Below are 24,267 nucleotides of genomic sequence, written 5' to 3'. Positions count from 1 at the left end.
ATGGTAGCTATGGTCTGAAGGAAGGAGATTGATTTGCACTTCCGATCATAAAAATATGCTTATCAGAACCATCGGAATCGCACATAAAAAGCAACGGAAGTCTCTCCATACATATTTTTATCCCAAAGGCATTGTCATTCAGGTATGCTAATGTACCTCGATTAAGTGTTTTATAGGATAAGGCTGATTCATCCGGGTTATAAGTGCCGCTGTCATCATATTCTGAGTTTAAGAAGGGCCAAACATTCATCAACTAAATATTTCTACCTTGGCAGTCAGCCCTAGCTACCTCACCACCTGTTTTATAAAAAAAACACTTCCACGAAATTTACGCCTATAAAGCCATGCAGAAGTCGCCTCACAACGATCAACATTAAACATTTGAGTGAATTTAATGGCATTTTCTCTTAATATCGTGCCTCTAAAATTACTAATCAAGGGGTTGCGACCGTTTACCAACAAGTTAATATGTAGATTTGAAGAAGTAATTGGGCTTCAAAATTATCATTAAAACAGAGCAGAAATTTGAAAATCAACAAAAAATCAATAGATAATTAAAAAAGGTGTGCACATGTGTGTAGTATGAGACCGGTATCATTTGTTTAACGAAGTAACTTGCATTTAACCATATCTAAAATTCGCCTAAAGTTTCTTTTGCGCTTATATGTATTTTGCATTATTACGTATAATCGGCTAAAAAATCATAAGCCGCCAGGAGCCGATGGAATTACAGCCGAATTGGTTAAATATGGACATACCCCCAGAACATCATTGGCCCATACCAAAGAGGCTTCACTCCAGGCTAATCAGCAACAGATCAGATTTTCTCTCTGCGGCAAGCGATGGAAAAACTGACCCTGACCAATGTGCGAGGCCAGATAAAAGCAGCAGGATCACTCTCAAGACCATTCAACATCAACAACGGTCTAAGACAAGGGGATGCGCTATCTGCGTCCTCTTTAACCTGGCCCTGGAGAAAGTGATCCGTGATGCTGATGTAAATGCAAGAGGTACGATCCTCTTTAAGTCCACCCAACTACTTGCCTATGCTGACGATATCGACATCATGGGAAGAACGACCCGAGACGTACAAACTGCCTTCATCCAGGTCGAGCAGGCGGCGCGAGATCTTGGGCTGCATATCAATGAAGGCAAGACAAAATATATGGTGGCAACGTCAGCACCGAAGACGAACCAACCAACAGCATCAAACCGCACTGGTCAAACACGAAGAATAAAGATAGGAGAATACAACTTTGAGACCGTTGACAATTTTTCTTATCTAGGGTCGAAAATCACAACCGATAACAGCTACGATGATGAAATCCGCGCACGGTTGTTGTCAGTCAACAGAGCCAGTTTTTGTAAACTGAATTACAAAAACTGTTCCGCTCGAAACGTCTCACCATAGGGTCAAAGCTCTTACTGTACAAGACTATGATCTTGCCAGTCCTCATGTATTCCTCGGAAACTTGGGTTCTTATCAAGCAAAATTGTGAACTCTTGGCCGCGTTCGAGAGAAGAATCCTCCGTAGAATTTTTGGCCCCCTACATGAGGATGGACGATTCCGTAGCCTACACAATGACGAAATCTATGAGCGATACCATGACCGTCCGTTGTGGATAAAATCCGGCTCAATAGGTTACGCTGGGCGGGTCACTTAATCCGTATGGATGAGGATAATCCAGCCCGGAAAGTCTATAAGAACAATATATATGGTAGGAAAGGAAGACGAGGCAGACCCTGCCTAAGATGGAGCGATGGCGTAGATCAGGACGCCAGACAGCTTTTAGGGATATCGAATTGGTGGACCTCGGCGCAAAACCGGGATGTCTGGAGTTCCTTATTAAGGCAGGCCAAGACCGGATACCGTTGATTCTAAAACAAATTTAAAAGAAAAGGTATATGGCTTAAAGAATGCGTACATTTAAAGAAACCTTTGGGATCTTTGCCTGGACATTCTCCATGGAAAAGATTAGATAAATTGATGTATTGACTCAAATGAGAGCCAGGATCGGTCTGGTATAACGGAATAACGTCTATCATAAAAATGAAACTATTTGAAACTGAATTCTTTTCGAAAGACGCCTGCCAGCTACAGTAATTTTATAGTATTCGTAGTTTAATTAACTACAAAAACAATATTTGCAACCCTCAAGTTCCAGTTGCCCTTTTTATTTACAAACTGTTTCCCATTTTCTCCGTTCCATCACGTGCACAAAAAGCCGGCTCTTTGGAACAGTCAAATTGGAATAGCTTCAATCTGACAATTCACAAATTGTTTACTAACGATGGCCGAGTACGATTGGGATTCTCCGTGATTGTGGCTTTTGGTTCTTGTGCATATTTTGATTAATTTTCATCTATTTTTTTCAAAAATGTCTGGTGGTGATTCTAGAACCTACTGCCTCCGAGTATTGGCTGTAAAAGCAGATGATCAGCAAGTGTATGAAGAGGAAAACGGCGATGATGGACCCTCTGAGTTTTTCGTGTTTAGAAGGTCGCGTTTCAGGAAGCTATTTAATTTCGACTATGAGCGAGTTGTTAGAGGTAAGAATGAATATTGGAGAATTTTTAACTTTGTGTAAAAGCGTAATAATATGGAAGCGCCTCTGAGAGATGCTTTCCTCAATTAGTTTCTTCTATCCGAAAATAAGAAATCAATTGAAAGTTTCTTTTGAGCTATTTCTGCAGCTATTTGCATCAAAATTAATCAAAATGGTGAAATCATTTAGGATTCCGCTTGGGCATTTCACGCAGACTCGAGAGGAACACCCACACTTCTTTTTTCCAGCCCAAACTTAAGAAAGTCTCCATTTTAAAAACTCACATTTCGTTTTGAATACCCGCAGAAGTGGCATCGAACAAGGATTTCTCTATACGAAAGATCCAGCCAAACTACGGGGAATCCTGTCGTCGATTAGGACTGTATTTCACTCCCGGCGGCTGCACACATTTTCGTCCCGAACGCCGCCTCAACCTCCTCCACCTTTGCTTTGATGCTGAAAACATTCTACCACCATCGACAGAAGAAAACAGTGAGGGGGAGCGGATGGAATCATACCAACATCGAAAACAGACAATCGCGAAACTCTTCCAATTTCTTCGAGAGACCCACGAATTTGATATTTTACACCAATCTGTTCCCGAGAAACCTGAGAGCAGCTCCTTAAAAGCAACGCTTCGTCCATATCAACTGCGAGCGGTTCGATGGCTGCTGCATCGTGAGCTCGCACAAGAAACACTGCCACATAATTATTTAGCGGTAACATGCTCTGAACTGCCAGGGGTAGAGTTCTTTTTGAACCCTGATTACCTCCAAGTCACTGAAAACGTGCCAGATGACATCCCCCTGCCAACAGGTGGAATCCTAGCTGACGAGATGGGTTTGGGCAAAACAGTAGAAATGCTTGCCCTCTTCTTGCTGAACAAAAGGGGTCTCCCTAATCTGACCTCAGCGGACGATAAATCTCCTCAGTTTGACCCATCTGCGAGAAATTCTGAAGTGGAAATCAGCTGTCTTTGCGGGAGTGAATCTAAAAGGAACCTCATTAAATGCGGTCGCTGCGGAACATTCCAACACACACGTTGTACAAGAAAATATGCCAGCCAGCAGGACGAGGAATCCTCGTACCTCTGTCCAAAATGCTGGGAAGAGGAACCGATCACCAAGTCGAATACGACGATAATTGTCTCGCCAGCAACAATCCGACAACAATGGGGCTCCGAGATAGCGAAACACACCGAAAACGTGCGCGTCTTCACGTATGATGGTGTCGTGACCACTGGGTGGATAAATCCTATTGAACTTTCGCGATTCGACATCGTCCTCACTGACTACAACGTGCTGAAAAAAGAAATTGATTTCTCAATGGACAGGGACACCCAGTTGACGCTAAGAAGAAAACGTAAATATATTCGGAAGTCGACACCCTTGAATATGATTGAATGGTGGCGAGTTTTATTGGACGAGGCTCAGATGGTGGAATCTGGTGTAACAAAATGCGCTCAAATGGTCAAGGAGTTGGCAGGTAAGAGCGAGTGTTTTCAAAAAGTCAATACATCACAAAGCGGAATTTATTTTAATTATAAGGCGTTGACTAGTCAGGACCAATATGTCTTTTGTAAGCAAAAAAATCGAAATAAGATCCAATATCTTTTTTCTTCCTTTCGACATTTTGCCTAATCACTTAAGAATTCTCATGAAATCTCATGATCTCGCTGAAATTTCACGTTTGCTGCATGAAGATTTTCGAGTGATTGCCGATGAGCGGACTTTTTGGCTCGTTAGAAGGAGAAGATTAAAAAGATTAAAGTAGATATCTTTTCTGATCCTCGTAAGATTTTTCTATAAATGATGTTTAGTCTTAGATTGATTTTTGTGCTCAAATCACAAACATTTGTAAAAAGTGCTTTTCTGTGTTGGTCTTTGCGTTCAACACCACGATTAGCTTGTCAATACCCATCAAACAGAGTCCAAAAGACAGAAATCGTTGCCTTTCCGACGCAACGTTCAACAATCTTAATTTTAATCTAAATTAAAACTTAACGAAAAAAGTTCAATACATTTCCCTACAGCTATTCACCGTTGGGCTGTGACGGGTACTCCCATTCAAAAGTCCATCGACGACATTCGCGGATTACTTGAGTTCATAGGCATTGCGCCATTTTCAAAACATCACATTTGGCAGTCACTTTCCGCTGCTTTCCAAGCGGGCAATCGAAAGCCTTTAATGGATGTATTGTCAAAAGTAATGTGGCGCACATGTAAAGCGACTGTCCTAGAGGAGCTGGGCATCCCACCACAAACGGAGAAAGTTCATTATCTAGTCATGTCGGACGTGCAAAGGTTGTTTTACCGTGGACAACATTCATCATCGTCGTGGGCATTCGAGAATGTCATTCGTAAATATCCAGCCTCACTGAGTTTGTCGCAGTTGGATCCACATTCCTTGAAAACGGTAAGTACTTTTGCTTGAAATTTCAAATACAAAACGCAAAACAATCACTTGCTTAAACCAAGAGTAGGAAATGGTTTGCACTAGTTAATGTTGTCAAATCTATCTTCTAATGAAGAAAGTTTGCGTCCAATTCTGCAGACGGGATAATCAACCCATTCTCCTTATTTGAAAAAAAAACATGCTATCGAAGCAGAGCTAGATTTCTTTATGAATGCCTTTAAAAATGCTTATATCCCCGTTACACTAGGGTAATAAAATTGACCTTGATCAACCAGTTCAATCCCTTACTTCCGCAGCCCAAACCTAATTTTGATTTCGCTTTCACGGAAAAAGAGAGTTCTTATGGATGCAGAATGTTGAGCAAACTCGCAGTAACATAGTAGCCATACACGGAACTCAGCTCAGAGACTGCAAAAATTAGTGCCCATCGAGCGAGTTAAATGGACGTTCAAATCGTCCCATGGGGCAAAATTTTCCGCCCCAGATGACATAAATCCTGTCCTAGTAATAGGCTCCTCCGCATATATACCATAAATATTTAGCACACCAATAACATTACGGGTCGGGAAATCTAACTACAGACGCAAAAAAACTTCTGCTAATCAGTTGGAATTTTTACATGTTGTAGTGGAGGAAGATCCACAATATCGTCAGAAGGAGGGCTGTAAGGGGAGAAACGCGACGTGGCAACGACATACTTATCAGCCGATCTTGCACGAACATATTCTTTTGTATCTGTTCGTCCAATTCACAAGCGGCGTCGGCTCGTTGTGATCGGTTTCGCCATTTGGTTCTACCAAGTGCCTGACCTGGATGCAATCGTGAGGCTTTTAAACCTCCATCCATCGTATCAAGTTAACGTTGTTTCGGCCGGCCTTTTGGTCGTTTACCATCGACTTCGATGTGTAGACCAATCTGCCGCTGATTGTGATTGTGCCTGTTTCATGGGGATACTCATCATCAACGGCGCAACAACCGGTATCCGGTCTAAGCCTGCCTTAACAAGGAACTCCAGAAATCCCGGTTTTGCGTCGAGGTCTATCAATTCGATATCCCTAAAAGCTATCTGGCGTCCTGACCTACGCCATCGCTCCATCTCAGACAGGGTCTGTCTCGTCTTCTTTTTCTACCATAGATATTGCCCTTATAGACTTTCCGGGCTAGATCATCCTCATCCATACGGATTAAGTGATCCGCCCACCGTAACCTATTGAGCAGGATTTTATCCATAACCTGACGGTCATGGTATCGTTTAAAGATTTCATCGCTATGTAGGCTACGGAATCGTCCATGTTCATGTAAGGAGCCAAAAATTATTTGGAAGATTCTTCTCTCGAACGCGCCCAAGAGTTCGCAATTTTTCTTGCTAAGAACCCAAGTTTCCGAGGAATACATGAGGACTGGCAAGATCATTGTCATGTACAGTAAGAGGTTTGACCCTAAGGTGAGACGTTTCGTGCGGAACAGTTTCTGTAAGCTGAAATAGGCTCTGTTGGCTGCCAACAACCGCATGAATATTTTCCCATCTCCGTGTTCTGTTATGCATCCCCAGAAAATCTACAATATTTGCCTCAAACAAGACCGCTAATATGTCCGGGCTTGACTTAACTGCTAACTTAAGAGCCTTATTTTGTATTCCGTTTTACCATCAGCCATCCTTCCCCAAAATTCTAGCAATTCTTTTATTGTTGCTGCTGCATATTAGACCTGTACTGAACCAGAACAGGTGACAAATATCGGATAACATGCGAGATAAATTCAGAATGAAGATTTTAAAGAGTAGAGGGCGCAAGTGACTATCTTGCGGTACTCCAGAAGACACGAGAATTTTTTTGGATAGACGCCCTTGAAACTTGACAAACTAAGTTCGATCATCAAGATAGAATTGAAGCCAGCCGAGTAAGAAGCCCGATGTACCGAGATCGCGTAATTTACCCAATAGAACATGATGATCGACCCGGTCGAAAGTCTTACTAAAGTCCGTATAGACCGAGTCAAGTTTGTTTGTTTTCCAACTCGCAGGGATAATTAGATTTGTGGAGATCAACCTGTCTTTTCTAAACTCATGTTGTTGCCCGTTGAGAAGCGCGTCGATGGCAGGAGTTAGTTTATCACAGACGATCTGCTCAAAGAGTTTAGGGATTGCTGACAAAATAGCGATTCCTCGATAGTTTTCGACAGACCTTCTATCGCCACTCTTGTAGATAAACGGGAATGGGAAGATTTCCACGAGGATGGGAAGATGCCCGTTGAGAGCGGTTTGTTAAAAATTATGTACGTCAATAGATCAATGCACGGCACCAAAAAATAGGGGGGGGGGGGGGATTAAGTCAGGGCCGGGACCTTTGTTGACGTTGAGTTCCAGGAGAGCTTTGTGGATCACTTCTCAGCTCAAAAGTATTTCATTGAGAAGGGATTCCGAGATCGTTACTGCAGACATTGTTGATGACGGGATATGAGGTGGACAAAAAGTGTTTTGAAAGTGATCAACAAATAAATCACATATTTCCTATGGGCAAGAAGAGGCTAATCCCCTTTTTCGAAGAGCAGGCGACGCCTTTTGGCTTCTTAGAGATCTGCTGTTTGCCTCTTTCCTCACACCCTTTTGCTGGCCCGCACATCAGCGGATACGCGATTGGGTATAATTTGTACTGGCTGTAATACTTGATGCAATTTTTACCCTTTTCTTTGGTTCCTTCTCTTCTTCTCGCAGGTTATTATCTATCACCCTGATGTTTACTGCTGTTTATTATGTTTAGAAAATTCTGGTAGCTCAGTGAGTTTGGCTCCAAGAAGGGATCGCTTCAATGTATTTACGTTACTCTCTTTTCCCAGACATCTTGCCGCGCTAGACACCGAAAAGGAGTTTGAGATTGATGTGTTTCTTCTTCGTCTTAAAGCGCTTTATGCGATCCCCTCTACTCAGATACAGCTGGCGAGACGTAGAAGTAATTAACACAGTGGAATTGTAAAGAAAATACAAAAATACGAGTGGCACGTTGAAGCATAATATTATTTTCGACACCCTTTACCCTTTATCGCCTACTAGAAATATTTACAAACTACTGAAAAACCCTGATATATTGTTCCTTGTTTTTTTTGTGAGGTTGTACATCTTGGTCATGCGGATATTGAAAATTGGATACTACGCGCTGATTATTTTTCCTTCCTTTCGTTAAGTAAGCATTTATGTGCTCCTTCAAATGATAATTTTTAAACTCTATTTTTACTCGATACTTACATAATTACCATTTCCGCTGTTAATTTTGGTCAATTGTCCAATTTTATTTAATAATTTGACTCCCAACTTCGAACATCTTTTGTTGATTTTAAAAAAGCAAAATGGTCTTCATGACTTCAGTAAATTTGTTTGTAATTGCAGATATTAGAACCACTCCGAAAACTTCGACAAGATTGTACGGTCCCTGTGATATTCAAGAAGATGGAGCAATCACAAGTAAAGAAATGTCTGACTCCAAAGGAGTTAACGGAACATTTGATTTCGAAAAATGAGTTGGAGTCGAAAAATCACCTGCGATGTATGGTTTCAGCAATTAACGGTAATTATGGATTGAAAATGTGATATGCATATCGAAAAGCAATAAACATTCCGTTTGCTAATAGGACAAGCTGCACTACGTATCATTCGCCAAGAGTACCCTAAGGCAACTGAGCTGTACACATCCGTTTTAGCACTGGCGGAAAAATATAATGAAATCATAAGGTGCAGTCAAATTTGCTTCATTCAGTAGTTCTGATTTAGCCGCTAACTTTTATGTTTGATTCCTATCACTCTAGCGTTGATACCTTGCTACAAATTCATGCCCTTCACAACCTCGTAGAGATTTACTCAATGGCACCATCAAACACGACCGATCTGAACGCCGAAAAAGCACTAGATTATAAAAGCCGTTGTGATAAATTGGAATGGAAGTATCTGTCAATTTACAACGAGCAATTCCTGAAAGCACAAACCAATTTTAATCAAGCCCAAAATGCATACTTAGAGACAGCAACTAAGTTGCCTAAAAATAAGGAAGTTTGCTGGCAAAGTTTACTGGCTACACTGAAAATGAACAATTTAGATGTGCGGTTTTTAGATAAACTTAATGAGGAATATGCTCTTACCGAACCAAACATGATGCACAAGTAAGTTGGACTTTTTAATCTGGAAAACAAAGAAACAAAAGAACCTGAATTCTTACAACAAATTCCTACTCCTTTTCATTCAGCTTTCGCATGATTGAAGGAGTCTCGTTCTTCCTCATCCAATGGATCGACAAAATCTTCCTAATGCGCACTGAGGTGTTGAAGCATTTTCAAAAGTTCAAAGCATATGTTTCGAATATAAAACCTCAAAGTGAACTGACGGAGGAGGGTCGAAGGATTATTAAAACATTCGTTACGGTTACTTTTGATTGTCATTTAAATGAGGTGAGTATTTCAAACATTTCCTTTCTATAATCGACACAAAATTGAAAGTAAAATTTTAAAATTTTGTTGCAGTTACGGAACAATTCTAAGAAGAAAAAGGAGAAAGATAAAGAGAAACGAAATTTTTGTAATCTCTGCAAGGCTAAGAAATGCTTGGACGAGTATGAATGCGTTATTTTCAATAAAATATTTGATGATAAGAGAGAAAATATGGAAGGATCGTGGAAACCTACAATTCAAGAAAGTATTTGCAGAAGTAAGTATTAAAATGAAACTTTAAATATAGGTTTCAGCATAATGAATGGATCACATTTGAATTTCGATGCTCCGGGCATGTGTGTCCTCGAAAATCGTTCGACACTCGAAGGGTCCGTGACTTTTGTTCAGAGATTATCTTTTCATTAGCGAGCTTTCGAATGACAGCTTTTGATACAATGAAAATGAGCACGGGTCAACTGCAGAACAAGACAGTTCAACACCTTTTAACAGCTCAAGTGTCGATGTGCCAGATCTGACGTAAATTCTTATAGATTCAGATCTTCTTATCCACGTTACCTTTGCAGTTTGGTTCCGTAACTCGGTCTTTCACACTGACGAAAAGTGGGTGTCAAGAATCTTGCCGAGTCCTTGATATTTCTTATTCTGATTATTCGTATTTCCGGCTAATTGGTACAAATTTTCCGGTGCCAAAAATAATTTTTTTGTGTTTTGTACTCACGATAATTCGCACCAAACCGTCAATCTCCTGACCATACGAATTATCGGGATTCTACACATAACCCCTATAAATGTGTCGGCTTAAGGAGCAGGTGTAATTTAAACGGTCCTTTAGATCCCTTGCCTTCGGGCACATTACGAAAGCATGCACCAATACGATGACAGGTCCAAGCAATGCAGGAAGTTCGAAGTGGAGAGCCAAATGAAGGACTGTGGAGCTGACCTGAATTGCATACCTGGCAAAGGGGCGAGGAGTGTGAACCATCGACACATTGTAGACAGCAGACGGTGCCCAGAATATCAAAGAGTCCTTAACGCAAATCGCAGATGGGGTTATTGCAAATCAACCTGAACCACTTTGAAGGACTTACTTTCGCAAACCGCATGCCATGTCGTAATCACGGCCGTTTCATTTAGGTAAAGGTCAAACAAGCTAAGCAACCCTATGAGCTTGCGGAGAACAGGCCTTTCAACAAATAATGGGGCATCCGAAAAGAGATTCCTCAGAGCAAAAGTAGAAGAAGCGACATATATAGCTGCTATGTTCTCACTAGCGCTACACTTGTCAAGTATGAGATGTTGAGCGGTTTGGTTTTCTCGTAAACATAACGTGGGCCTAAAATCATAGCATAGAATTTCAACGCGTGTTTTCTTGACGGGGTAGCTGGACAACGAATGTGAGTGGAAGGGTTTACTCATAGTATTTGGGGAGCTAAGTACTCGCGAATGTTCGGACCTCATACACTTTCGGAGAAAGGGGCCTGGGGATTATAGCAAACCTGACATACATGAGGACCCTTTAGCCAAAAGAGTTGTTTGGCAAGTTTTTGAGGACTACACTTACAGTGACCACCAGGAAATCTGCATGGAGATCAAGGGCGAACATTCCGAGTGGATTGCCAGGGGAACACGTTTTCCGCAGCAATCGAGGCGAACATATCTCTGAATGGTACGGTCCTAAAAAAAGTCACCCAACACCATCCAGACGATCGCGGTAGACTACAATCATATGCTTAAAATTCGACTGCTCACCCAACTGCTGCCGGAACTATAATATAAAACCGTAATTCTGCAAGCTGCATGTTTTCGAGCAAGGCAACTTTACCGGATGCTTAAGGGAAAATCCGGTAGCCACAATCGACAGAAGGCACACAGGAAACTACTTCAAACCGTCGTGCGAAGATGACAACATAGACCCTTGGAGTTTGCAGGGTGGTAATGGAAATATTGCAAAGATCAACCCAGATGATCTGCTCACATTTTTTGAAAGAAATCTACTCTGTTTTTTCACTATCAAAACAGTGGAAGGCAAACGATGGTCCTCTCAATAAGGACGTGGTACCGCCAGTTTACGACATCTACATCTACGAATTTACCACAATAAACCCCCAAGTTTGGATACCATTTTGGGAGCTTATATAACTCTTTCCGGGTAGCTGAGTGGTTAGAGCACTAGGCTACCGTACGGAAGGTCGCGGTTCAAATCTCACTGGTGGCAGTGGAATTTGTATAGTGATTTGACGAATGAGTACCTGAGTCAAATCAGGGTAATAATCTCGGGCGAGCGCAATGCTGACCACATTGCCTCCTACAGGCTATTCTGTAGTGTACCGTTACGGTCTTGAATGAAGTGCTCTAACACACTTCAAGGCCTAGATCCAATATGGATTGTTGCGCCAACGATTATTATTATTATATAACTCTTTATCAATTACATCCACCAATCGCAGGCAAAATCACATTTTATTAGTTGCAGACAACACCACATTCATCACTTAATCATTTAATTATTTAATTAAATTCAATGAATACTTTAAAGGTGTATCAATCAATCAATAATCAATTAGGAGTCGCAGTCGTAGACAGAAGTTTTGTATTTATTCTCTTTTTTCAAAAATGACATTGCCGTCCCCTTCATGGCACTCTGCTTTTCACTCCTGTAGCGAGGTCTAAACTGAGTGGAGGGCTCCGGTGAACTCATCTGTCCGCTGGTATTCACAACATTCGAAATATTTTCGAATGTCGCGAATCCTGCCGCGCCACATCACTCCGCCCCCAGATGAAACCGAGGAGTTTCAGCGACCGAATCCGGAACTGTGTTCCCCATCAGTCTTTGAAGCGAACACGCCGTTGTTTAGGGGTGCACACGGGCTTCAGCCTAAACAGGGAGACCGCCTTTTTGTGTCCACCGATCTCGAGCTGGAAGAAATGTTCTCCCCGCTCGAGAACGCGGTACGGGCTTTCATAAGGGGCTACAGCGGCTTCCGGATGTCATCCGTCCTCACCAGAACGTGCGGACACGTGTCCAGTTCCTTGTGCGCACAGACAGGTGCGGACGTGTGTTGCGTGGGAGGAGTGGCCTTGATGCGTCGGAGATTGTCTCTCAGCAGACGCACCAACCCCGACTCTGTGAGACCCGATCTCTTGTCGAAGACCGGATCACTTGGGAGTCTCGGGTTCTCCCCGGACACCAGTTCCGCGGGGCTGGCAGCAAATTCCTCTCGGCGGGTTGTACGTAGGCCGAGTAGGACGAGAGGCAAGACTTGGGTCCAGGACGGATCGTCGCGTGCCATAATGGCGGCTTTCAACGTCCGGTGCCAACGTTCTAGCATCCCATTGGATTGCGGGTGGTATGCAGTAGTCCGCTGGCGTTTAAACCCCAGGAGTTTGCCTAACTCCGAGAAAAGGGTGGACTCAAATTGCATTCCCTGGTCAGTTATGACCACTGCAGGGACGCCAAAGCGAGGTATCCACTCTCGACAGAGAGCTTCGGCACAAGAAGGTGCCGTAATGTCTGTCAGAGGTATTGCCTCAAGCCACCGTGTAAACCTGTCGATGATTGTGAGGCAATACTTGTAACCGTACGACGGACGAGAAATTCATCTATAAACGACTACTATGCTACTCATAATGGAAAGTAAAATGGCCTGTCAAAGTGCAGTGAATGCAATAAGCACAGTAGAGAACCTGGCAAAATAGGGAATGAATTCTAGCGACTGGTGTGTCGTACTAGCATTGGATATGAAAAACACAATGAACTACGTCAACTAAAACCAGATTTAGGGTGCGTTGGCTAATATCGGTGTGACTGAATGGGCGTTGGAAAGAAACGAAGAGTATCGCTGCTGTGATTTTGAGGTGGAACGGGAGCTGACTTATGGTTCCTACCGCAATTGCAAACATACAGAATGAGCGACTGAAGAAAGCAACGAGGAGGAAAATTTAAAGAACCAGAAGCACGAGGTTCTAAAGGCAAAACCAGCTGACGATGTAATACCTAAATAGTGAAAGAGGAACGAAAATAGCTACGGTTTCGTACCAGAGCAAAGGCAATTTAGGAGTCCTCAATCCTCAAACAAAAATTGTCTAGCTTTTATCCAAACTGTGGGACGATTTATATTGGATATAATTGGCAATCGTGTCATATTTTGCGAATTGTAAAAGGGAGCGTATAACACTTTGGAGCTATTCTGGTCACGCTGCTCCCTCTGCCCTGGTACGAAACTATAGTTGTCTTCGTGTCAAAAAATAAAATTTGAACTATGGATTTTAAACCCACAAAGAGGAGTCCATGGACCATAAAGACTGGGGGCAAGTTACTCTCCATTTGGTTCGTTCTGCCATTAAGTGGATGCGGACTTAGGACTCCTCAATCCCTAAACAAAAATTACTTAAATAGTGGTTTCGCCAGGTCAGGGTGGTTTTTATTGAGTGAAAATTCTACTCGCGACCACTCTCACGCCCATGTGGTTGAACTTGAAGCGGACGTATCTTTTTCTATCGCATGCGAACCAAAAAATATATATATCTAATCCAATCTATCTTCTATCAACGATTTTCTTCTTCTTAACTTTTGTTCCATTCAGTAGCGTGGTTAAGCAGTGGCAATGGGAAGAATTAGTTGATATATTTGGAGAGGAAGTATCAAAAAGGAGGGAAAAGAACTCCTGGAAGTATTTTTAGTATAGCAATGATATACATATGATGATGGCGTCCATCTCGTTGTGAGTCGCATAAAGCCTAAGAACAGCGCTCCCAAATACTTAAATTAGTAATAGTCAGGCCGCTATTATTGGCGGTGATTGTACCAGTCTCTTTAGCGTCAATCGAGAAAACTGTGTTCGAGATTAACTTTGCTGTGAAACGTTAGGAAAACAGCATCTACCTCATCCAACATCCACCGTGTGTAAGGCTCTCGATATTAGTAAGTGTAGCCAGAGAACTGTTCCTTGGTGAAAACCGACGGAGGTACGAAGTGATTTTAATGTACATGCTGTACCTCAATTACGTAATTAAACAACTGTCTGACCCCAAATATTGCTGCCCCTTCGTAATTAATATCCAATATTGCCGATTAGATGCAGATGATTCTATGATTTACACCCGACTCACTTTTGTTTTCAGCTATTTTGCGGTTCGCCCGAGCAAGTAATATTGACGATGATGATTTCGTTGAAGCCAATGAATTCCTAAAATTACTTGAGTGTGTGAAAAATGAGTACAAAGTAAGTTGAAAATGATCCTAAAATGTTTTCCAAATATGCCTCTAGCTTTTGAAAAAATTCCAATTTTTTATTTAATTGGATTGCTTTCTATTTTACATAGGAATTAGTAAAACTATGGATAGAAATAGAGTATACAGTGAAAGCTTATGATGAAATCGATATGTGCAAACTCCGACTGCAATTACTCGAAGACGGAGCTGATGAGGATGATGAGGAAGAAGAAAAAGCGAACTATCAACTTAAACCTGCGGAGGTGAGAATATTCACCCCCAATCTTGAGCTTTTAATTTTCACTTGAAACCTATTTATCATTTAAGGTTGAATTCTACTTGGAGGAGTTGGCTAACGACTACCTTGTGGCTGAAACCCAATTTCAAAAGAAACTGTCGCGACTAAATTATATCCGACATTTGGAAAGTAATGAAGATCCTGGTATTTGCCCGATTTGTAAACATGAGCCAGATGCTAAGGTTTGTATAGATTAGAATAATAATAAGTTTATTAAAATTTATTGCGATATTCTGAATTTCACGCTAATGCGATTAAATTGAAATTTAATAATTTGCTTGTGCGAAATTTGCTTGTACGATAAAACCAGATCTGCCACTTATATATGCGGCTATAAATCAATAATGTCTCCAAGATCAAATCAATTTCATAGCTGAGGATTGAAAGAACCTCACAAATAGTATTATATTTAGCTTCGCATTGTATCAGTGTCACCACAGATTAGGTAGACATAACTTGGTCCCAAATTTAGAAGATAAAATTATATTTTTTCTTAGTCCGTTCATGATGAGCAAAAAATATTTTCTTACTATGAACACTGTGTTCCCTCCATTCCAGTCAAACGATTCATACTCTGCGCTGGCTTCTACCAATCGATATGTTCGTCTGCTTGCCGCAAGTTTAAATCTTACGTCTCCAAATTTCTTGAATTTACCATAAATCTCTCCGCTCACTTCTCACACTGCTAATTATAGTTTGTAGTTTTATAGTTAATTCATTGTAGTCAGTCAATCTTTATTTCTCTCCCGTTGGCGCAACGATCCATATTGGGTCGGGGCCTTGAATTGTTAGAGCACTTCATTCAAGCCCGTAACGGTATACCACAGTACACTCTGGGAGGCAATGTGGTCAGCATTGCGCTCGCCCAATATTATTACCCTGATTTGACTCAGGACTCATTCACAGCTGAGTCTACCGGTATTCGACATCCAGTCACGGTAACAAATTCCTCTGCCCCCCAGCGAGATTTGAACCGCGACCTTCCGCTCCGACAGCCCAGCGCTCTAACCACTTGAGCCGTCCGGACAGCGAAATCAAATTAACTATTCAATAATTGATGACGAGGATGATTTCCGACGGAGCAGTAATTACAGAGCGAACAATGGTGAGGATAATGTTCCGTAGAACCTTCAAATTTAGGGCAGAAACGAATGGATTATCATGTGGATAATGCGGAGAGGGCGTTCCGAAAATGCTGTGGTTCTGGCTGATATCATTCGCCATTGGTCGAAGCGAAGAAATTCATGGACCAATAATATGGTAAGGCACATTCGCTGGCGACGCGACGTCACGTTTCCTTTCTTGCGAGGCACCAGCCGGGTCAATTTGAAATTTTGCAGTGGAATTACAAAAATTGCTGGCAAATGCAAATGCAATTCAAAGGGACTGCAACAACGTGTGTCTCTGCGCGATCGTGAACAAAGCAATGAAAGCAGAGCCCATTCGCAGGAATTTCGTAACGTTTAACAAATCAGTGGTCTAGCGGGCAATGTTGCGCAAATAGTCAACACGATTCGATCGAATCGGAGTAACGAAAATCAATCGCTAAAAACAAGGCAAAATGTAGTCGTGTGTGGTCAGAGAAAAATCAATCCGGGCATAATCGTGGAAATTGCGTACGAGTACGGTAAGAACAATGCAAGGAGATGGCAATTTCACAAAGCTTGACTTATACCTTCAATTCCGTTAGACCAACAAGTGTAGCGAATGTCTTACGATGTCATCTTTCTAAGTTGTGTTCCACTCCTCAAGACTCCCATATGGCGAACCGTCAGTTCCTGCGATCCTTCAATGGGTAGTAGAAACAGTTAAGCATGGAATTGATGGCATGACGGTCTATTTGCTCGATCTATCCGTAACGGTACCAAACGACGAAGAGCACTAGTCCAAATTTTGAAATTTTCTGAAAATATTCGTTTACTGCGGTATAGACTACGAATAAGGCACGAAAAGTGCATATTCATTCATTCACCAATGAGGTGAATTTTTGGGTAATATTGGCGATCGAAGTAGCGTTCGAACTTACCCGGCAAAAATGGTAGGAATCGCAGAGATCAATGTTCATTTGGAAATTGGCACTGTGGATGGTAAAACTAGGACAAACGACTGGACGGGGCTGTTTATGGTCATGGACACTTTCGATTGTGGCTTCGATTTCGCGTTATTCCAGCGAAATTAAGAAAGAGGAATTAGTCATCGCTTCAAAGACAATAAGTGAAAGAGAGCGCTAATATTTTTAAATTGAAAAGGAAGTGCTAAGTATAAAGTCTAGAATGGAAAAGCTCAATTCATTTTTATTTGAATGTGTGGTTATATTTTTGGTTGACTTTTAAAATGACTAAGTTTCCGGCAGTGTGTGTGTGTGTTTGAGGCGGGAAAGAGGCAAAGCCTCTGAGCACTCAGAATTTAGTGGTGCATTGTACTCGACTACCCCGTCAAACGGAATATGCCGGATTCGTTTATGTATCGCAGGATTTCCGTTAGTGGATGTGATGCTAACCGCTGCAGTTGGAGCACATCAGCATCAAAAATCTGATGTCTGATGTGTCCGTAAGCCGGGCACTCACATAGAAAATGTTCCGTGGATTCCGCTTCCTCATTACAGGATGGACACGTATCATCTTGGATAATTCCTATTCTGAATATATGTCCAGCTAGTGAATTATGGCCAGTCAAAATGCCCACAATACTTCGGCAAGTCTGTCTGCTTTTCGCCAGGATAAACTTTGCAGTATGTTTATTTGGCTCTGACAGGAAGAGTTTGGTGTGTTTAGCAGCATTAAGGCTTCGCCACCTGTCATTATGGGAAGCTTGTTCCCACTTTGTGATAGCAGCATCTTCCAATGCTACCGACACCCCAATTGCTGGTTCCGGTCCGGGCATGGGGAAAGATGAAGGCTCTTTTGCTAAGGCATCCGAAATTTCATTTCCATCTACACCACAATAACCAGGTACCCAGAGTAAATCCACCGTATTGAATCTAGAAACAGAATTCAATCGGTTTCTACATTTCTGAACGATTTTTGAAGTGATCAAAGTACAACTGATCGCCCTCAATCCAGCTTGACTATCGTTACAGATTGCGATGCGCCTGCCCTTCAACCGCTCGTCAATCATCCAGGTTGCTGCCATTAGGATGGCATATACTTCAGTCTGAAAGACCGTTGTGTATTGTCCCAAAGGAAAAGTCTCCTTCTCGTTTTTATTCGAGAGGTAGACTCCTGCTCCAGAACCATTTTCTGTCTTTGAGCCTTCGGTGTAGAAGACGTCAGTATATCCTGACACGCGTCCCAGTTTTCTCTCCGTTTCAAGACAACATCATATCTTCTACCAAACAGATGTATGGGAACCTGGAAATCGGAAGGTATTGTGAAAACTAGATTCAGTTCTCCCAATGACTCTTGCAAAGCTTTTTGCCCCCCACGTCCATTGTTTTTCCTTAGATCTAATCGCATTAATCTATGAGCTGCTCTCATTGCAGTGCTCTTAACAAACAAATTCAAGGGCAGCAAATTAAGTAATGCATTCAGAGCTGTGCCGGATGTGGTGCTCATGGCATCGGTGATACCCAGACACACAGTTCTTTACAGTGTGGCTAGTTTACAGCGAAAACTGTTCTGTTTCACCTGTGATGTGCCACCTTATGTGGATGTTGCCAGTCCACTTGGCAATCCCTTACTCTTCTTTCTTTGTAAATTAGTTTATGGTTAGTCGGAGCAGCTAAATGCCAAACTCCAGACTAACCAGCTATGGGAGCAGCAATTGCCTGAACTCCACAATGATCTAGTCAAGCAGTGTAAATTTTGGGAGCAGCAAATTGCCTGGACTCCACAGAATAAAACACGTTAGGCTTGTGTTCGATAGTTCCAACGAACTACGTATTTTTAATTCATATTTCCTATTTTATACAATTTTTACCTATACTTAGTAGGCCGGTACATATGAGTTTACAGTATTTTAGAGAAAATATTACATAGTAGGCAATGATAAAGTGGATAAGTTTACAGTATTTTACACACCTTAACCCAGCACACTACGAATGCATAAGCGAACATCGGCCTAATGATAGCAACATATATCCACATTACTACCTGAGGCCTAAGTTCCCATGTCGAGGCAAACGTCCGCCTACACAGCCCATAAGCGGTGAGAGAGCTCGTTTCATCTTTATCTCTACATGATTGTTTCAAAGAAGCTTCTTGTCTAGAATAACTCCCAGATATTTCACTTCTTCGGAGAGTTGAAGGGTTGTACCCCTCATCTCTGGAAGGCAAAGATCATTCAATTTCCTGTTTTTTGTGAATAATACCATTGTGGTTTTGTTTGAATTTACTGAAAGTCCATGCCTGAGAAACCAACTGTCAATCAAATCAACGGCGCGTTGTGTATTTCTCCACACCATTCCGAGATCTCGACCAACAGCCAGCACAGCCACGTTATCCGCATAAGCTTGAATGTGTATTGGCAAATTTTGCAGTTCAATAGTGTGAATATTAAACATGTAATTGACAAAAATAATGATAAATGGAACTTAAAATTAAAGATCTGTACTAGGCGACCCATTTGTCCTGATTTTTATCCTTTCAGCCAGAGGATTAGACTGCAGTATATTTTTTCTCCCTCTTAACTGCCTCATAAGTAATCTTTACCTATCTGTGTAAAACCTACTAAAACTTATCGACTGATTTAACAAGATTTAATGAGTCAGATCAATACTGCCTCCACCTCGTAAATACTCAGACCTTAAGAGTCAGCTCATAGTGCCCACGAAGGATAGCAGCTCCTCTGCCCTATAACCAGAGATTTCTTCGAAGTCCCCAAAGAATTATTTATAATACTTAGTGTCCGCAGACTAGCTTTAGCTATAGCTAGGTAGTCCCAAAAACGAAATGCTTGCCACTGGCCTGGCCGGTGCAAATCGCGATAATCCTGTACGGGTTAACGACTGACTCAACAGTTCTCGTGATCGGGTTTTGTTGTTGGAGATGCTCCTCCACTTAGCGCCATTATCTCCGCTTAGAATAAACTGGCATATCCCGGTATTTCCTCAAATTTGTTGCTATGGCCGTAAAGTTTCGCTAGCCAGCATCCAGATTCACAGAATCTAACAGTTCTGCACGATATAGCGTATTTAGTATGAAGGTCGAGGGGAGGAGGGGTAGGAGTACATTAAGGGCTTGCGTCGGGCAAAACTACACAGCCCCAATAGAATCTGCACATGGCTCTTTGACCCTATTAAACTTGATTCTATTAATTGAAACGACTTCGGTTTCGTCCAGGGCAGAGGTAACTCATCAGACACTTCCTTACCTCTGCCCTGGGAGCAGCGTGATCAAAGTGGCTCAATGGGGGTGAATTGCTAGCTTAAACTTAAAAACAAAACCGGATACAAATTCTAGCCTAAGTCGGTCGAAGTTAAGAATGGAGGGGCCCTGAGTCCGCCATTCACTTGATTTCGGACCGAACCAATTGAAGAGAGATTTCCTCCTACTTTACGAGTCCATCGACTCCTCTTTATGGACTAATATCCAAAGTTCAAAAAATTCAGACGACTTAGGTTTGGAGTGGAGGAAAATCTCTCTCTAATTGGCCCTCAGGATTTCTTCCATTCTTAACTTAGGCCAAAATTTGATAAGATTTTTTAAGTTGAATATAATTTGCGCTCACGGCATGTTTGCGAATTAACATAAGCAAGCAAACAACACTCTTGACCCACTTCGGTAACGCTGCTCCCAGGGCAGAGGTGAAGCTGCCTCTGCCCCGGACGAAAGTGTAGTCGTCTGAATTTTTTTAACTTTGAATGTTAGTCCAAAAAGAGGAGTCCGTGGCCCATAAAAGTAGAAGAAGAAAGTCTCTCTCCAATTGGTCCGGTCACCCAACAAGTGGATGATGGACTCAAGGCTCCCTCCATTAGTAAAATTGATTCTCTTATATTTCCCGCTCAATACCGGCCACCAGAGGTAAAAGTAACTTCATTCGTTCTCAAGTTTCTGATGTTTGGCCCCAGTTAGCGAGCATTCCACTTAAACAAGTTTCAATATGCATACATTTTTTTTGTCGAGATTTTAGAAGATAAGATAGAATTTGAGTGCAAAGTGAAGTGTTAACTTATTACTTCCAGTAACCTATTGCAATAAAATTTGTTACTAATATTGAAGAAGGGTAACCTAAACATAAACGAGATTATGGCCAAACCATAGAAGACTCAGCGTGCCTTATAGTTTTAACCAATCTAATTTTTTGCCTTCTAAATCTGCTATTTCTAGTATTCAATGTTGCAATGTGGTCATCATTTATGCATGATGTGCTTAATTGGTATGAAGGAGTTTCAACGTAACGTACTTACTTGTGCTGTTTGTCGGTTTCGTCAAAAATATGAAGAGTAAGGCTGCATATGGTTTCTTCTTCCATTTCTGCAAATTGTTAATATTTTAGGGTATATTATGTAACACGCAAACCCAACGATCCAGACTTAGAAATTATCGAGGTAAAAGGACAATATTCTTCGAAAGTCGAAGAAATTGTACGGGAAATTCTAAGACTTAAGAAAATTGAAAGTGATGTGAGTATTTACTGCATAAACTACGATTCTTGATTGAAGTTAAAAACAAATATTTCTTTTATTTACAATTCTCAGGTGAAAATTATAATTTTTTCTCATTGGTACGCTATTCTCGGGGTTATTGCTCACGCTCTTCAAACCAACGATATTACATTTGCTTTCAAACAAAATGTCACACAAGCAATAAACTTGTTTAAGGTAACTTTTTCTGAAATGTTGAAATCTTGGCACTGATTTGTGAGCCGATATTTCTATTATTTATATTTGGTTTCGCTCCTCTATTCTTCGGAGTCAATTCTTTGCTTAGAGTCCAATTGAAGAAGACCACAATGATTCTATTTTGTTTTTCACTCTTTTTGCAGCAACCAGATTCGAACATTACCTGTTTACTCCTTATGCTATCCCAGGGCAGTAAAGGGTTGAATTTAACAGAGGCTACCCATGTTTTCCTGGTGGAACCAATTTTGAATCCAGGTGAAGAGCAACAGGCTATCGGACGTATTCACCGGATTGGGCAAACAAGGTAGCATGAAAACATTTTATTAATAAGAATGATTATAAATAAAATAGTCAATATGTCATGAATTTCTGTTAGACCCACAACCGTTCATCGATTTATTATGAAGGAAACAATCGAGGAGACGATTCATAATACAGTTTCAAACGATCAGCACGGAAAGTGGGCTGATAACGACCTTACGATCAATAATATCCGCAGTCTATTCTCGTTAGATTAAGAAAACGATACGTATATTTTCCGTACTGTATATGCTAAGTGTGATTAAGGATATTTTAAGTAAGGAGCATAATGTTGTACAACAGTAAATTTTATCACCTACATGAGGTGTTTTACTATAGCGCTGAGGAATTTTTGGAATATCACTTCGCTCCTTTATGCCACATCGTACTCTGACAACATATCCTGTGTAATGTTGATGAAAGCGGCACCTACAAAGCACATCCTTACTACCTAATTGCCGGTTTGGGTGAACATCCTACCTGGTAAAAGGAAAACCTTATTCAACTCGGTTACGGTATGTCTCACGAACTAAGTGGATGTTCGAAAACGGTTACACAAAGTATGCAGAAGTTCCCAGTCACGGACAATCGATGTTTGTGCGAATCAGAATGTTCCAGCCAACAGTTTTATGAAAATCCATTTTTGATGATAAACAAAGCAACACGCAGTTGAGCTCTGCAGAGTAAGCCAATGTTTACTACTTATGAATTCTCACCAGCAGCTTCTTAAGGTTCCATAAATATCATTCTTCCGAACGGAGGGTTTGAAAATTGATCTCGAAAGTTGGAAGCAGGGCGGCTGGAACGTCAGAGTTGAACGTAACATACCAAGGCTTATTGAAATTAAGTGTGTATGCATTAGAAGTAAAGTTGATTTGATCGAAACACCGCAAATATGAGCTTGGTGGAGAATTTCCAATGTAGCAGGCCAATCAAAGGAGTAATTCGAATACTCTTCATATACGGAGACTAGGTCATCAATCTCAAGTTCACTTCGGCAAATAAGAATATCATTGTCATTGATATAATTTTGGGTGATAGTCTGGTTTAGCAGATTTCTGTGAATAGCAGAGCTTTCCAGTTTTGAGTGTTTCGATTCAATAAAAGGGTCGAACAATTGAGAAAGAAGGTTGGTCGCGTCATGCGCAAGCGCACCTTAGAAATTCATCGCCAAGAGGTTATAGATATGTTGCGAATGTTGTTGAAAACTACCATTACTTCAATCATATCATCATCATCAAAGGCGCAAAAAACAGTGTCCGATCTAGGCCTGCCTCAATAAAGAACTCTAAACATACCAGTTTGCTACAAAGTCCACAAATTCGAGTACCCTATCAATTGCCTAGACTCCTGGCCTGCATTGAAAAAGGGGTTTGTCACATCACTTTTTTTTACGAAAGATATTGTCCCTATAGACTTTCCGGGCTAGATTATCTTTACCCATATGAATTATAAAATCCGCCTACCGCATCCTAATGATTTATAATTGTAATTCACCTCTAAATAGGAAATAATGCATCAACTACGCCTACCTTCCATTGTTGTCGGTTTCTGACAATGTGCTTCAGTTCTCCCCTGGACTTCCCAAGAAGCTTTTATTCCCCTTCCATTTTGCTGCGTCATGTATTATTGGGGTGACCAATTCGTTTGCCATCTTGGAATAAAGTTGCCGACCCTCTCTAATGTGTAACCTATCTATTGCCACTTACTCAATCTATGACTCGATGTGAGAACAAGATGGTTTAGGAATAATGGCATATCCATTGAAGATAACAAGAAGATAATATATCAATGACAAATTGCAATCTTGCAGAACTTGCCTTTAGACTTCGCTCCAGCACATGATATTTTGCGTCGCCATGTGTCCACCTGATAATAGTTATTAACTGTAGGGGCGAGAGGTACTTCAAGTACCTCTCACCCCTGCGTTGAGCATTCCAGATAAATACCTTGTTGACGCTACCGGACAGAAGTCGGATGCCCGTTTTCTGAATTTTAACAATCCTTCCTTTCTTCCACGAACTCAAAATTTTTTACAAATTTACTAATGAAAGGGAATATCGACTTTCCACAGTCCTCGGGTGCAAAGAATAGGTCTGCAGTTTAAGCCCGCTCACTCCATTTGAGCGCATTGACGGCAAAAATAATTTGCCTTTTGGTTGCAGGAAAAGTCCGTATGTTACGGTGGCTTCCTAACTCATTCACAAGATTTATACTATTGAGAATCATGGTGGAGTACTCATTTCGCCTCTTCAGCTGTTGAACATCGTGGATGAAAAG

At 41.4% G+C, this 24,267-nt stretch overlaps 1 protein-coding gene across 1 annotated transcript; it reads left to right on the top strand.

Moving 5' to 3' along the window:
* Positions 1-2,292: 2,292 nt before the first annotated feature.
* On the top strand, positions 2,293-22,296 carry LOC119646864 (E3 ubiquitin-protein ligase SHPRH). Its single transcript, XM_038047489.1, has 16 exons — positions 2,293-2,551; positions 2,854-4,032; positions 4,580-4,962; positions 8,345-8,522; positions 8,587-8,686; positions 8,761-9,111; positions 9,195-9,396; positions 9,469-9,652; positions 14,518-14,618; positions 14,719-14,871; positions 14,936-15,088; positions 21,173-21,288; positions 21,342-21,468; positions 21,544-21,666; positions 21,831-21,991; positions 22,064-22,296. Exons 1-16 carry the CDS (start codon positions 2,380-2,382, stop codon positions 22,203-22,205), a joined length of 3,825 nt encoding a protein of 1,274 aa, XP_037903417.1. The 5' UTR covers positions 2,293-2,379; the 3' UTR covers positions 22,206-22,296.
* The last annotated feature ends 1,971 nt before the right edge of the window (positions 22,297-24,267 follow it).

Source organism: Hermetia illucens, chromosome 1, assembly GCF_905115235.1.
Source record: "Hermetia illucens chromosome 1, iHerIll2.2.curated.20191125, whole genome shotgun sequence".
Lineage (NCBI taxonomy): Eukaryota > Metazoa > Arthropoda > Insecta > Diptera > Stratiomyidae > Hermetia > Hermetia illucens.
The sequence above is the reverse complement of the archived record's forward strand: the minus strand, read 5'-3'. Positions and strand labels throughout refer to the sequence as shown.

What these genes read in the sequence shown, in the direction of transcription:
- LOC119646864 (XM_038047489.1), top strand. Translation starts at nt 2,380, where the DNA reads ATGTCTGGTGGTGATTCTAGAACCTACTGCCTCCGAGTATTGGCTGTA. An exon ending in ATCAACTTAAACCTGCGGAG is followed by an intron (nt 14,872 to 14,935) that starts GTGAGAATATTC and finishes TTATCATTTAAG; the next exon opens with GTTGAATTCTACTTGGAGGA. An exon ending in TTAAGAAAATTGAAAGTGAT is followed by an intron (nt 21,469 to 21,543) that starts GTGAGTATTTAC and finishes TACAATTCTCAG; the next exon opens with GTGAAAATTATAATTTTTTC.